The sequence below is a fragment of the Aotus nancymaae genome, unplaced genomic scaffold (assembly GCF_030222135.1).
Source record: "Aotus nancymaae isolate 86718 unplaced genomic scaffold, 86718_ANA_hifiasm-v0.15.2.pri h1tg000006l, whole genome shotgun sequence".
Taxonomy (NCBI): Eukaryota; Metazoa; Chordata; class Mammalia; order Primates; family Aotidae; genus Aotus; species Aotus nancymaae.
In genome coordinates this window covers 86,955,419-86,970,699 of record NW_026988417.1, presented here as the reverse complement: position 1 = coordinate 86,970,699, position 15,281 = coordinate 86,955,419, and the positions used below count along the sequence as shown (strand labels likewise).

General features: G+C 36.8%; 1 protein-coding gene across 2 annotated transcripts in view; it reads right to left on the bottom strand.

Moving 5' to 3' along the window:
* SMARCAD1 (SWI/SNF-related, matrix-associated actin-dependent regulator of chromatin, subfamily a, containing DEAD/H box 1) overlaps positions 1-15,281 on the bottom strand; it is an 86,761-nt gene that overhangs the window by 58,404 nt on the left and 13,076 nt on the right. For both annotated transcript variants that reach the window (XM_012437771.2, XM_012437770.2), the window contains exons 3-4: positions 10,886-11,063; positions 2,077-2,245 (exon numbers count right to left, since the gene is read on the bottom strand). In XM_012437771.2, coding sequence (XP_012293194.1) covers positions 2,077-2,245; positions 10,886-11,063 — 347 coding nt within the window. The remainder of the gene's footprint in view (positions 1-2,076; positions 2,246-10,885; positions 11,064-15,281) is intronic.

Genomic DNA, 15,281 nt, shown 5'->3' with positions numbered 1-15,281 from the left:
CAAATAAAATGAGTGCTCTCTTCCACACTAATTCTTCCTAATCTTGGATGCTCAGATATTCCTATTGGCCCCTCTTCATTTTCGAAATAGCCAAAGCATATTCTTATTGAGCCTAGAACTATTTCACAGCCTCTTCAACTCATTTATATACGTCTAAAGCCTTTTGTTGAGTAATTTATAAACACTACCTTTAAATCTCTTGAAATGAAGGAGATCACTTGAAATACAGATTACTTCAAGAGAGTGCTCTGCTTTGGAGTGTGTGATACACAAAATTCCACAATTTCGGATACTGATTAATTAAACACGGGGAAATTATGCATACTAATCCTATTTTTCCAATAAAATTACACAATTAGAGAAAGATATTTTTATAAGAAAAAAACCCTTTGAACTACATTAAAACTGGGCAATCAGTGAAAGTATTCTTAAACTGAGATTCGGCCCTTTCTGTGGAATACTTTAACACTCCATGTTTATTCTATTGGAAGCTCTTTCCTTATTACTGCTTTAAAATACTTCAGCCCTTGTGTCTACATTTCTGTTTCCATTAAAAAAAAAAAATTAGCAGACAAGTAACATTATGTTAAGAAAATTTAGACTCAAGATATCCCTAAAGTTTCATTTCACTAATAGTAAGAAGGTATCAAAATGATTTTTGGGGAAAAAATTCAGTGGATTCATGTCAAAAATAACATAGAATAAAAATAATGTAATCTATACTTAGAGTTCAAACTGACAGACACAGAGCCACCTATGGTTCACAGACATATTTGTTTGACTTGAACAGTATATTTATTTTTGTCTTTCTTTAAATTAGCATTAAGAGAAACAAAGTATATGCTGCAACAGGGATGAATCTCTGCCAGTCACAAAATATCACATATCTGATCTCATTTATATGAAATGTCCATAATAGGCCAAAAAAAAAAGGTAGATTGGTGGTTGCCTGGGGCTGGGAAAGGGACAAAATTGGAGAGTGACTACTAATGGATATAAGGTAGTCTGAGTGACTGACTGTTCTGAGATTATAGTGACAATTGCATAATTTCGTAAATATAGTAAAAACCACTAAATTGTACACTTTAAATGGGTGATCTTTAGGCACAGGAATATAGCGTTAAAGTGGTGACCAACCCTCAATAAAAATCCAGTCCTATCGCTGTATTTGAAAAATGTGAGTATCTAGTAAAAATGGGCTATCACTGATAGCTCACATGGCCATGTCCTGCTGGAGCTAGACAGCAGTTACCCCATTTAAAAAGAGTATGTACCCCACAGTATACTAGTGTCTACCACTTCAAAGTTACCTGTCTAGTTCAGACAGATACGATAACTCCTAAGTCTCACATTGTGGGGAGAACTGGTAGTGGTAGCAGCAACGATAGATACAAAGTTGAAAATATAAAGGACCTGTGATTAAATGATTCCCCTAATTTCATTTAACTAATCAGTGGTAGAGCTAGGGATAGACTGTTTATTAATATTCAGAAATTTATTCTTTATTTAAAACTTAATTGGTCAATTTTTATTTACTCTTATAATGAGAGATACCTACACATCAAACTTTTACAGTTCAACCATACCCATTTATTTTGTTTCTGTAGTATTTCTCAGCAAGAGTGCTACTGGAGGACTAAGCACCCTTAGTTATGCAGGACTGCCTGTGGTACTGTAGGGTGTTTAGCATTGCTGCCTCCAGCACACTAAATGCCACTGCAAACTCTTGTCCCAGTTTTGTGGGGTGGTTCCTGACATTTCTGAGTATTTCTAGTGGAAATAGGGAGGTTATGCATTTTAGAAACACTCAAACACAAGAAAACAACCTATGTTCGCTATTAAGGCTTTAATTATTCCATTATTTGCAAACGAATAACCTTGTCTATTAATAAGTAAAGACTTTCGATACACAAATTTCTGGCATTTAATTCCTTTAGATTTAATAGTTAATATCTTCAAACAAAAGATATCTTTAGAAAAATGACTATCCACTCACTACTAGGTATAGCACTGGATGCAGGAAAGATTTTATCATCATTACAGCTACAATAACCAATTACTATAAAAGAATATAACCTTAAGTAAATCACTGTCACTTCTTTGTGGAAAAAGTTCCTTCAAAGTCTGAAGTTTAGCATCTTTAAGATCTTCCAATTCTGAAAGGTCTTCCAATTCTGAAATATCATCATTTCTACGTGCTGTGGTAGGAAGGCCTTGGGACTCTTCATCTTCAGATGGCTCAGAACTAAAAATATTTTCAGAAGAGGAAAAAACATTTTTAATGTATTCCTAATATTTCATTATACTGTCTGTGTATAGTACAACACGTCTGCAATAGTAATGCAATAGTAAATGCAATCTATACTTCTCAGAAAGTAAGAGAACTTTTATTTCTATTTCAGTGTAGTTATGTGAAAAATCTACATTACCAACATCAGCATACACTGAAAAAAATCTCAACCCTGAGCTAGGATGGAAAAAAAAGGGAACTTCCTAGCATTTATTTTGTTAGGATTCATACACATTTATTGCATGCCCACTTCCTCTTTACTCAACTTTCACCAATACTCTCCATATTAGACAAAGTTATGCGGCTCCTGAAAAATTATGAAAATTACACTGATTCAAAGATAAAGTAATTTTCAGTCCTACCTAGGTGTGATCAGGATCTAAGTGTTAAAATCAGAATGGGCCCATTCAATCTAAGAATTGTAGGAGGCAGATCCTGTAAGTGCCGAGGCAGGTGCCAGAAGCCTCAGCCTATTTCCATATAAGTAATGAAGAAGAAAGTAACTAGAAATATAACCGTAGTAGTTATTATTCATATATGATCTTAGTTATTCACAGGTGATCTTAATTCTTTTACTAATGCCTCTCAGGTCCAAGTGTAAATCTGGGGCGACATTGTGAAATGAATGACCCTTTAAGCAAGATGCTTTAAGCTCTCTGTCATGCCCACATAAGGGCTGCTGGAGGGCACCCCAGCTGAGCAGCAGCACTGGGAAAACACCTGCCATTTAGCCAGCTATAAAAGGAGATGTCCAAAATAGCTGAGACATCTCTTTCCTTGGAGGAGCTAGGAGAAAACTCCGCTTATCCAAGCTCTTGCGATAGGCCTGACGCTGTCAGGTAGGCTCGCAGACATCCAGTGGCTTAATTGTCTCTATGTGATGCTGTGCTTCAGTGGTCACGTTCCAGGTCAAGCTCACGTTCCGCTTTTGCACCTGTTTTCTTTTATCTTAGAATAATATAAATCTTAATGTCTTTGTTCTTTCTTAACAAGTATGGAAAAGTGCTGACACATTATGCTCCTTCCTCATCTCAGCTACTTGAGTCTTGTATGACACGTGATGTACATGACCCTAACAATGTCACTCCCTATTTTACCCTGCCCCCAGTCTCAGACCACCAAGGCCACACCCTACCTACACCCTACCTACCCTTCCCCCAGATTTGCAACTCAATAAAAGTTAGAGTGTCCAGGCTTTGGGGCCACTGCAGGACTCCGCCCTTTGGTTGGCAGTGGACCCCGGGCCCAAACTCTCTTTTCTCTAGCTCTGTGTCTTGTGTCTGTTATTTCTACAATTTGTCTCACCACCAGCGGGGAGGGGCTCACAGAACCCTGTAGGGCTGGACTCTACAAAGAATCTCGCCAGGAACAAAGCATTTCTTCAGCAAACAGGGAACATTTATTTCATATGAGGGTTTATTCTCCAACAACTAACTTTATTCTTGTTCTATTTAACCTTTATATGTTTATCCTTTATAAAAGACATTTTGAGTCAAATTTTACTCATTTATTTCCTAAATTAAAAAAAATCTCATTTTGAAATTTTGGTTTTCAAATATGGTAGGCATTCTAGAGATCAGAACTAGAACAGTAACAAATGAATAGATGTTATAAAGATGAGAGAATAAAAGCAAGGTGGGACTATACTTAGGCATATTCTTAACATCAGCGAATTCAGACTTGGCTATGCTGCTAATGCCATTTCTGAATAGCTCTCTTAGACACATATCTAGAATATGCAAAATCTTGGCTCACAGCAACCTTTGCCTCCCAGGCTCTAGTGATCCTCCCACCTCAGCCTCCTGAGTAGCTGGGACCACTGGTGCTTGCCACCACACCCGGCTAATATTTTGGTGTTTTTTGTACAGAGAGGGTTTTGCCATGTTTCCCAGGCTTGCCTTGAACTCCTACACTCAAGCGAACCGCCAGCCTCGGCCTTCCAAAGTGCTGGGATAACAGGTGTGAACCACCACGCCTAGCCAGAATATGCATTTCAAAATCTTCTAGGTTGACTTCCTGAGATCAGCTCTGAGAAACTACTCTAAAGTGATGAGGTAAATACATCTTTTCCTTTATCACTAGGCCTGTCCTTCAAATATTTGAAGACAATCACATGTATTTCCTTTGCATTATTATACCTAGAGTTCTCATTCCAGGTGTACTCAACTTTGAATTTTCATTATGCCTCTCTATCTTCCTGCTCCCTACTTGACTCTGCCTCTTAGTTGACTGAGAAAATGAAAGCATTCAGGTTGAAAATCCTTTTATAATTCCTGCCCTGGAATTACTTCAAAGATCTTTACTCTTCTGGCTGTCACAACCTTTACCCAGTGATCAGACTCAATGATGGAATAAATTCATGTGCTTTGTGATGTAATAAATATTGATGCTGACCATGAATCTCATCATGGCTTGGATTTATCTTCCAGACTACAGAAAATACAAGTGATAGAAAATAAATAACGTCATGAAGAAAAAGAAAACCCAGCTGGGTGAGGTGACTTATGCCTGTAATCCCAGCACTTTGGGAGGCTGAACTGGGTGGATTACCTGAGGTCAGGAGTTCAAGACCAGACTGGCCAACATGGTGAAACCCCGTCTTCACGAAATATAAAAAAAATTCGCTGGGTGTGGTGGCGGGTGCCTGTAATCCCAGCTTCTAGGGAAGCTGAGACACTAGAACCGCTTGAACCCGGGAAGCAGAGGCTGCAATGAGTCAAGATCATACCACTGCACTCCAGCTTGGGCAACAGAGCAAGACTCCACCTCAAAAAGAAAGAAAGGAAAAAAAAAAAAACCTATTTTCTCTGAGAAAAGATTTGATCTCTTTAGAAAAGTAAAAAAGGGGAGTAGCCCATTCTAGATTGAGACACTTAAGGCCTAATATCCAAATGTAATTTGGATCTCGGTTTAAAAACATCAGTTATAAAATACATGAAATCTCAACATAAGGTGGAAATTAAATGATACTAGAGAATTGTTCACTGATAGACGGCAGACAAGTGTTTTAAAGTAAATTACGGACATTCCAGCATTTCTGCCCTTAATAACCAAGGGCAGAAATGCTGGAATGTCCGTAATTTACTTTAAAACACTTTAGCTAAAAATAATAATAGATGACATAATGAACAAATAAGGAAAACAACTATTAAATCTAGGTGGAAGGTATACAGGTGTTCATTATACACTGTTTCATTTTCTTGTATGCTTGAAACTTTAAAACCAAAAGAAAAAATTCTGTAAGAACAACAGAACTGATCACTTGCTCTTTTATCCAGTCTCAGATAAAGAAGCTCCTTCCTGTTAAAGACAAAGGCCCCTCACACTGCCAAGGCATTCTAGCCCTTTCTACATCTACAAGACTGCTTTGTCTACCTACTATCTTTCTCCTGAATCTTTTCTCTCTTCATAAGTTCTTCCTCCCCAGCCCGCATTGTGCTCAAGATTGCATTAATTAATTACTTCAATTTATTCCATGTGCCAGGGTTTCCAGGTACTATGGACACAGCAGGGAAAGAAAAGAAAAAAAAAGCACACTCTCCTCTATTTCACAGATTTTATTAGATTGATTTTCTACATCTTTTCTTACAAAGTTCTCAAACTTACTCTTTCTGTATCTTCTGCACCACCGCTCAGTGAAACTGCTCTAAAGACAATAATGTATTCTAAACTGCTAAATGGGATAAAAACTTTTAATTGCTTATCTAAGTTTTCCTATATTGTTCTGTATATTGCTCACAAATATATCCTTGAAAATTTGGTCCCACCCTCACCTCATGGGTTCTGCAATATTACTTCTGATTTTCCTTTTACCTTTCAGCCTGTCCTTCTGAATCTCTGTAACAGGCTCCTCTTCTTTTGTTCACCTTCTTCAATTGCTGAAGCTAAGATTCTGTCTTTAGTTCTTTCTTGAGTCTATAAATGCTTTCTAGGAGATTTTATGACTGCCACAGTTTCTGACTAATATCTACATCAGTAGGTTCTCAAGGGTAGGGGGAGGGGGTAGTTTTGCTGCCAGAGGTTATCTGGCAATGTCTGGAGATATTTCTGATTGTCTTGACTAGGGAAATGCTACTGGTATCTGTTGGGTTGAGGTCAGAGATACTTAACTAACCATCCTAAATGCACAAGGCAGCATCTCACAACAAAGAATTATCAGGCCCCAAATGTTAATAATGTTAAGGTTAAGAAATCGTGACAACCAAAATGCTGATACATGGGGAACGAATGAATGAAATAACAAACGTTCATACAATGTAGTACCATGGAGTTGTAAAAAAGAATAAAAATTTCTAGAACTGATATGATTTCCAGGAGATATATACATATACGCTAAGTGAACAGAACAGAACAAGTGAATATACACACATATAGTATGTTATCTTTTGTATAAGAAACAAACAAAATACATGAAAGGAAAAGTATGACGAGAAACTGAACAAACCTGTTAGTTCTAAGGTTTGAATGGAGAAGGGATAGGAAGGAGAGCAAGGGAGTGATACTTTTCTATCTTTTGTAGAGTTTTTATTTTTGGAATCTTATTATTTTAAACATTTGAAAGTAAAATTTAAAAGAAAGAAACAAGAGAAAAACCCTAAAAGGAATACAAACTGATTAATGGGATTTCAAATGAGTAACAAAACATTTAAATTAATTAATTAATAATCTAAACGCACTGACTGTATACCCTCAGTCTAAAGACAAAAATAAAACTTACAAACAAATCTTAGACTCTACTTAGTGGATTTAATGGTCAAGTAGTATGGCTGTAGCTATTCTAAAACTATTTTATGCATACCTGATGACTGAGCAAATTAGTAAACATACTGATACTGGTAGAAGCCAGGGTTCTCAATGTCAGAAGACAACACAGAATGAGAGGCAAAGAAAAGCCCTGCAGTGATAGATTAGAATTATCAGTATCATTATAAACAAATGATTTAAAAAAAAACCCCATTTTCACATTTTTTCCTTCTCTCTCCCCCTAACTGCCTTTCTTCCAACCCTCTATGTCCTAGGTCCTTCTGCTGTATTTCCTAGCTCCTTCTGCTGAAAGGGCAATGACATTAATTCCTACCTCACCAGCAGCAAAGAAAGAACACAAAACAAGTTTCCAGACTTCCAAGTATCATTTCCTACTAAAAGGAGCCAGAGCTACTTGGAGAAATAGCTAATTTTAATTTCAGGCTTGAGAAAGGAGAAGTACAAGTCTAGAATACCTTGTGCCAGAAAGGAAAATGATAGGAATCCCTCAAACACACACAACAGCCTGTTTGAAGGGACCCTCATATGCCAAAACTATAAAATTTGTACATCAAAATGAATAATAATAGTAATGAACTATAAACCACTGAGTTAGTACACATCTATAATTTCATTTTAATATTTACTGTACCACATAAATGCATAAATGGAGAGAACAGGGAAAATTTCTTTATAGACTACCAAATAAAAGTGTAACTTCTAGAACACTGGTTAATATACCACCATTTTGCAATCATCATTATCATAAATTAATCAGGCAAAAAATCAACAGATACTGAAACTACTGAGTGAAAGCTGGCTAGGTAACAGAACTATTACCCAGTCTCAAAGTATCTCTCCACAGATAACTTAATTGTTACAAAGGGAAAAATGGTAACTTGATAGACAAAACCTAGTAGGGACCACATTAACTGAGTGGTCAAAATTCAGCAATAATGGGACAAATGGTTATCATGTGCCTCCGTACACATGCCTCAGGGTGATATGACACATCGAGGAAGACACAAGATCATTTATGTAGTAGTATGTGGTATTCTTTCCACTTAACCTAAATTTAACCATGAAGAAACATTAAACTCAAATTTAGAAAAATCCTAAAAAAAATCTGGCCTATTATCTTCAAAGTCAGGATGAGAAACAAAAAGAGACTGAGAAATGGTTTCAGATTAAATGAGCTTAAAGAGATATGACAAATTAAATCCAATGTAAAAAAAAAATGTTATAAAGTACTACTGAAAATATGGTCCAGGGACTGACTGCTAATTCTCCAACTCCAAGTATAGTCTGTCCATGACAGAATAAGGAACTCGTAACAGAATGTAAACAACTATGTTACTCAGCACATTGCTTTGTTTAGCTGTTTCTTTTTTTCATTGCAAGATATTCTTGAAGGAATCAGTACCCTGATTTTTTGCAGTCTAAGGCATATCCCTTATTTATAAACCAGTATTTTGATTAGCAGTGCTTTAAAGGATATTATTGATATAACTGGCAAAACTGAAATATGAACTGTATATTAGATGACAGTAGTATTATACTAGTGTTAATTAGTATTTCTGAGTTTGAAATATTACTGTTAATATGTAAATGAATGAAATGACCTTGTTTTTAGGAGATAAATGTGAAAATATTGGGGGCAAAGTGTTCAGTAATAACTTATTTAGGAAGAGAGTGATAATGTGATTGTAGGAAAATGCTAACAATGGGTAATTCTTTCTGAAAAGACTGTGAGAGTTGATAATGCATTATATTTTTGCAACTTTTCTACAATTTTTTCAAAATATATCAATTTTCCTCAGGATTAACCATGTAAGACCTTCACTTATTTTATCTTGGAGTAAATTTCAGAATGAGGCATGTTTATCATAACTCCATGTGAAAAGTTCACTTTAAGATGAAGTCCTCATCTTATCAGAAGTATATAGTCCTGATCTCTTGTTCTTTCTTATAACACTTTATCTTCACTTACCTTCTAGAAGACCAGGTAGCCTTTTGACTTTTACCTCAATGGCTGCTCCTTCTTAGAACCTTCTCTCATCTCCCTGATCCTAAAAATCCAGAGTTTCCCTAGCCTCAGTATTTCAACCAAGAGGACTTCCCTTCTTCAGTTATACTGTACTAGTGGCCCTTACTGATTTCATCTAATCATATGGCTTTAAATAGCAAACCAATACTCCGTCAAGTAGCAAATTCAGGTATGTAACCTCTCCCCGGAACTCAAATGCCCCAAATCTAATTATACCAATTTGACATCTCCATTTAGATGTCTAAGAGTCTTCTCAATCAGCATGTTCAAGACTGAGTTGCTGACTTTCCTTCAAAAGGTATTTGCAAACCCACACCAGAAACAGTCACCTTTATCTCAGTAACAAGTAACTCCATCCTTCCAGTTTGTTCAGGCCAAAAATCTTAGTGATCCTTGACCCCTTTATCTTCCAACTCACATGCAATCCAGCAACAAATCCTCTCTTGCTCCACCTTCAAAGTACATTCCAGAATCTAACCACTACTTATCCCTCCTACAGGCATTAGCCTCATCTAAGTCTCTATCACTTTTTGATGGGTTATTACAACAATATTTATGCTTCTACTACTGCTGCTCCTTTACAGTCATTAAGACCTTTTAAACATCTAACTCAGATAATTTTACCTCTCTGTTCAATATTCCCAGGAATTCCCATATCAGTCAGAACAAAAAACCAAACAGCCTATGGAACTAATGTGATGAAGCTCCTCCTCCACCTCATCCTTTACACTATGACTTCAGATCCTTCACTCTCCATCATGTTCCTCCCACTTTCCTCAAAAACACCAGGCATAATACAGTCACTGAACATGATAGTCCCAATGCCTGGAATATTCTTTCCCCTACATTTACACAGTTCATTTTCTCACCTCCTTTAAGTCTTTGTTCCAGCACTGTCTTCTCAATTAACAGTTTTCTCAATTAAGGCTTTTCGGACCATGCTCTTTAGAAACGATTTCCTGACCCTCTAGCCAGGTGTGGTGTCTAATGCCTGTAATCTCAGCACTTTGGAAGGCCAAGATGGCAGGATTGCTTGAGGCCAGCAGTTTGAGACCAGCCTGGTCAACACAGCGAGACACCATCCCTATTAAAAAAAAGGAAAAAAAAATCCCTGACCCTAACTCCCTACTCCTCCTCCCTTTGTCCATAATACTTATCCTTTGAAACACTATATCTTTTATTTATTACTTTCTACCTGACTAGAATATAAGCTATATGATGGCAAGAAGGAAGTTGGGGATGGTTTGTTCACCATTATATTCCTAATCATAAAACAGTGCCTAACTCAGAGTGTTTCCAATACACGTTAAAATGACTTGACTCATGGACTGAAGAATAAATCATAAAGCAGTTATACATGATTAAAGGTACTAGTTAGGCCAGGCACAGTGGCTGTCGCCTGTAATCCCAGCACTTTGAGAGGCTGAGATGGGCGGATCACCTGAGGTCAGGAGTTCGAGACTAACCTGGCCAACGTGGCGAAACCCTATCTCTATAAAAAATAAAAAAATAATAATAATAAAGGTACTATATAACTCTTTTAAACTTCCATAATAAGGAAATTAAGTATCTGCTCTCAAAATCACTGTTATTCCCCCCTGCCCAAAAAATCACTTTTATCCAGAAAACACACACATTGTACCTCTCCATGTCTATAAGTTAGAGAAAATAACCAAGATGTGGTCAAGAAAGGGGACGGGGGAAAAAAAAAAGGGGGGAAGTCACCAAAATATCTCAAATTAGGTAGCTTTTTTCTTGAAAATCTTATACACATGCAAATACAATGAATCTATTAATCAGCTTACACTATAATCACTGTATCTTTGTTGAACGTTTTCTCTTGAACTGTATTGGAGCAATTTGGGGAAACAACATCGTCACTATCAGAAGACAAATCAATATACTGTATTCCTCTTTGATTTTTGAAATATGATATACTTGCTTTTCTTTCATTATCTGGAGTTTCTGGAACACTAGAATCTTCTGCAAAAGAATAAAAAGGAGAAAAATATTTTGAGCAACTGGAAAATGAATCTGTTATTAATTACAATCATGTGCTAAAATCTCAAATTTCATTCATTGTTTTCAACCTAAACCCAAAAATTCCCATCACTTTTTAAAGAAAAACAGGGCTGGAGTTAAATTTTCTATTTCACAGGTTGTTAACTAGCAAGGCTTTAGTGGATATTGCAAAATAAACACAGGTTTGTGTTTTACATTCTAATCCTTTTCTCTTGTGCTTTTATTTTGTAGCACTTAGGTCTTGCCTGAGACAGCATGAACACCATAGCCCAAAATTACAATCCCACCTCTTTGTCTTATTAATTTAAGCCTTAATTTCCTCCTTTGTAAAACACAGATACTAATAATCACGAAGTTAATATGCATATAAAATCAGATTATATATGTAAAGCAAATTTAGTTAAGTAACTGACACATAGACAGCATCTCATAAACATTAGCTTTTATGTATATGTGGTATATGGGCTGAACTGTGTACTCCTCCCCATCATTCATAAGTCCCAATCACCAATACCTCAAAACGTAATTGTATTTGGAGATGAGGCCTTTAAAAAGGTAATTAAGGCTTACATGAGATTATGTGGGTGGGTCCTATTGTTTGTGACTGTATTTGGAAATAGGACCCTCAAACTGATTATGTTAAAATGAGGCCTACAGGATGGGCTCTGAGTCCAATAAGACTGATGTCCTTATAAGAAAAGGGAAACACACCAGGGATGCAAAAGAAGGAAAGGCCATTTGAAGACAAGGCAGGAAGGAGATCCCCTTACAAGCCAAGGAAAGAGGCCTAAGCAGAAAATACATGCTAATTTGATCTTGGACTTCTAAGCTCCAGAATTGTGAAAAATAAATTTCTGTGCATAAGTCACCCAATCTGTAGCATTTTGTTATGGCAGTTCTAGAAAACTAATATGATCAGTATCATCTGTCTGTTCAAAACAGGTCAATAAAGTATTATACCAGTATTTCCTTTCCAAAGGGTGAGTTCCAATATTATTTTCCCTTTTCCCAATAAAACCACCACTTACCCTTACATATTTTAGGAGGAAGGGATCAGATTGAAGGGAGTCATATTAAAGTAAACATAGTACCTGGTCTAGGAAATTAATTTTAAAAAGCAATGACCAGTTGAATCTTTAAAGGTTAAAAATGATAGCTGTCGAGGAGGTAGTGAGAGGGTGGTGTGAAAAAAAAAAAAAGATAGCTGTCATGAATTCAGTTCTAGGTCATTATCAGTAAGTCCTCAAATATAATAAACATTTTTAATCTTCGCAATAATCATGAGAGACACACATCCCTCCTGAAAGAGAGAAATAAACCCTGAGAGAAAAAGCAACTTGCCCCAAGTCATACAGGACAAAGTAGGTCTGAAATCCAAGTCAAAAAGTCTAAATGTTATACCCTAAAACTCGTAGACACCTCCATTAAATCATATCACTAAATTATAAAAATCATTATTGAAGCTCACGAACCATATCCGTAAATACAGACTGAACATCCTGATCCAAAAACCTGAAATAAAAAATGTTCTAAAATCTGAAATCTTTTGAGCACTGACATGACTCCAAGGGTGGAAAATTCCACATCTAAACTCATGTGATCAAAAATGTTGTAAAAACTTTGTTTCATGCACAAACTTGGTGTGTGTGAAATACAGATGAACTGTGTTTAGACCTGGGTTCCATTCCCAATCTCATTATGTATATAAAAATATTCCAAAATCTAAAATGAGAAACATCTCTGGTCCCAAGAATTTCAGATGAGATATATTCAACCTGTAACATTAACCAAGTACTACACAACTACTGTATGCTCTGGAGAGCACCAGAACACAGACATTTCTCTATTTCCTGCAATGCAGTCCTCGAAACAACAGTAAAAAGCAAATCATACTTTTTTCCAAAAGAACAATTTTATAAACACCACATGCCAGTTGAGCAAACAACTCTGTATTGGAATAAACCACAGCTACATTAATTGCCATAAACATAAAGAAACCTATGTATTATCATCATATACAAAGTAATAACATTACAATCCAAACACCTATACAGTAAGTATAAAGATACTTTAGACTCTGATTTTACAAAGTGTTCCTGATATACCACAAACCTAAAAATATATATAACTAAAAATTTAGATCATTACTGTGTCAAAAATGGGGCCTAAAGCTAATCATGTCAATCGAACACTTCAACAATAAAGTCCTACTTTCTGACACTTTAGAAAGGCTTTGAGAGGCCAGGGCACGGTGGCTCACGCCTGTTAATCCCAGCTACTCGAGAGGATGAGGCAGGAGAATTGCTTGAACTTGGGAGGCAGAGGCTGCAGTGAGCCAGGACTGCACCATTTCACTCCAGCCTGGGTAACAAGAGCAAAACTCTGTCTCAGGGTAAAAAAAAAAAAAAAAAATGTCCAATTTTCTTTAAAAGCTCAATTTATTTTTATTTATTTTTCTGAGATGGAATCTCGTTCTGTTTCCCAGGCCAGAGTGCAGTGGCGCAATCCTGGCTCACTGCTGGGACTACAGGCGCACACCACCATGCCCAGCTAATTTTTGTATTTTTAGTACAGATGGGGTTTCATCATATTGGCCAGGGTGGTCTCAAACTCCTGACCTCATGATCTGCCTGCCTTGGCCTCCGAAATGCTGGGATTACAGGCATGAGCCACTGTGCCTGGCCTCTTTATTAAAAATGAATACAGGAGGGGGTAAAGTTCAGAGATAGAGCATTGGACTGCAGATCAAAAATAAGGAATAATCTTTTCACCTGTAGGAATGTCTAAAAATTTTATTAGTGAGGATTAGGAGAACTACAACAACTACAACTTTCTGAATGTGACTTTTTTAATTTACCTTTTCTTTGTTTTTCTCCCTTATACAGACTGTAGTACAAAATACATGGTGAAGACAAACCAATTTTTAATTTACTTAGTTTTTTTGTCAGAGCCTTGCTCTGTTGCCCAGGGTGGAGTGCAGTGGCACGATCTGAGCTCACTGCAACCTCTGCCTCCTGGGTTCAATCGATTCTCCTGCTTCAGCCTCCCTAGTAGCTGGCATTACAGGTGCCCGCCACCACACCTGGCTAATTTTTGCATTTTTTTGTAGAGATGGGGTTTCACCATGCTGGCCAGGCTGGTGTCAAACTCCTGACATCAGGTGATCCACCCACCTCGGCCTCCTGAAATGCTGGGATTATAGGCGTGAGCCACCACACGCAGCCCCAGTTTTTAAAATTAATCTTTAATATGCTTAGTTAATAGAACAAAAAAAAAATACAGAAAAAAAATAAAATTTTGCTTACGTCCCATCATGCACTCAATTACTTAGCACTTTTATCAGATATACTATACTCTCAAAATATATACATTAAACATATAGACTGTTCTGAACCAAGTGTCGCCCTCACAGCCTGCTTGGCAAGTGATTAACAGAGGAAATAGTATAATGTGGGGGGTAGGTGGCTGAGGAAAAGCTAAGACACAACATTTCTCTAACTCAGAACCCCTTTGTACTCTTAAAAATTGAAGGTCCCAACGAGCTTTTCCTTATGTCAGTTTTATCTCTGATACTTACCATACTAAAAAATAAAATTAAAACTGAATGCTTAAATATTTATATATTTAAAACCAAATTTTTCACATATTAACATAAATAATATATTGAAGGCGTGAAAGACATGTTATTCCAAAATATGCCAAACCATTCATTATTCTGAGCTGACAACACTGGAGAAATTGTAGTTTCAGAAATGGGTAGCTGACCCGTCTTTTCTTGCCTGCAGCAAGTCAGGAAGGCTCCTCTGGGAGGGGTAGCCTCCCTGTACCAGGGCGAGAAAATAGCCCTTATCACCAGTGACTGAGAATTAGGGGTTGCAACCAACTTGATTAAATATACTTAACAAAGTAAGACTTATCTTCCACCAGTTTTACACCCCTCATATGTCTTCTAGTGACTCCCCCAGAAGTTTGCTGCCCACTGCCCGATCCCCTTTGTCCTATCATTTCTTCTCAAATTTATTGTTGTCTTAAAAAGTATAAAAGCATCTTGCCTTGGTCAGTTCTTCTGATTTCTCTTGAGATCTCCACGTACACATAAACCTAACAAATGGTATGCTTTTCTTTTTTAGCTTCCTGGTATTGTTCTGGTTTCTAGATTCAGCCAAAAGAGCCCGCACA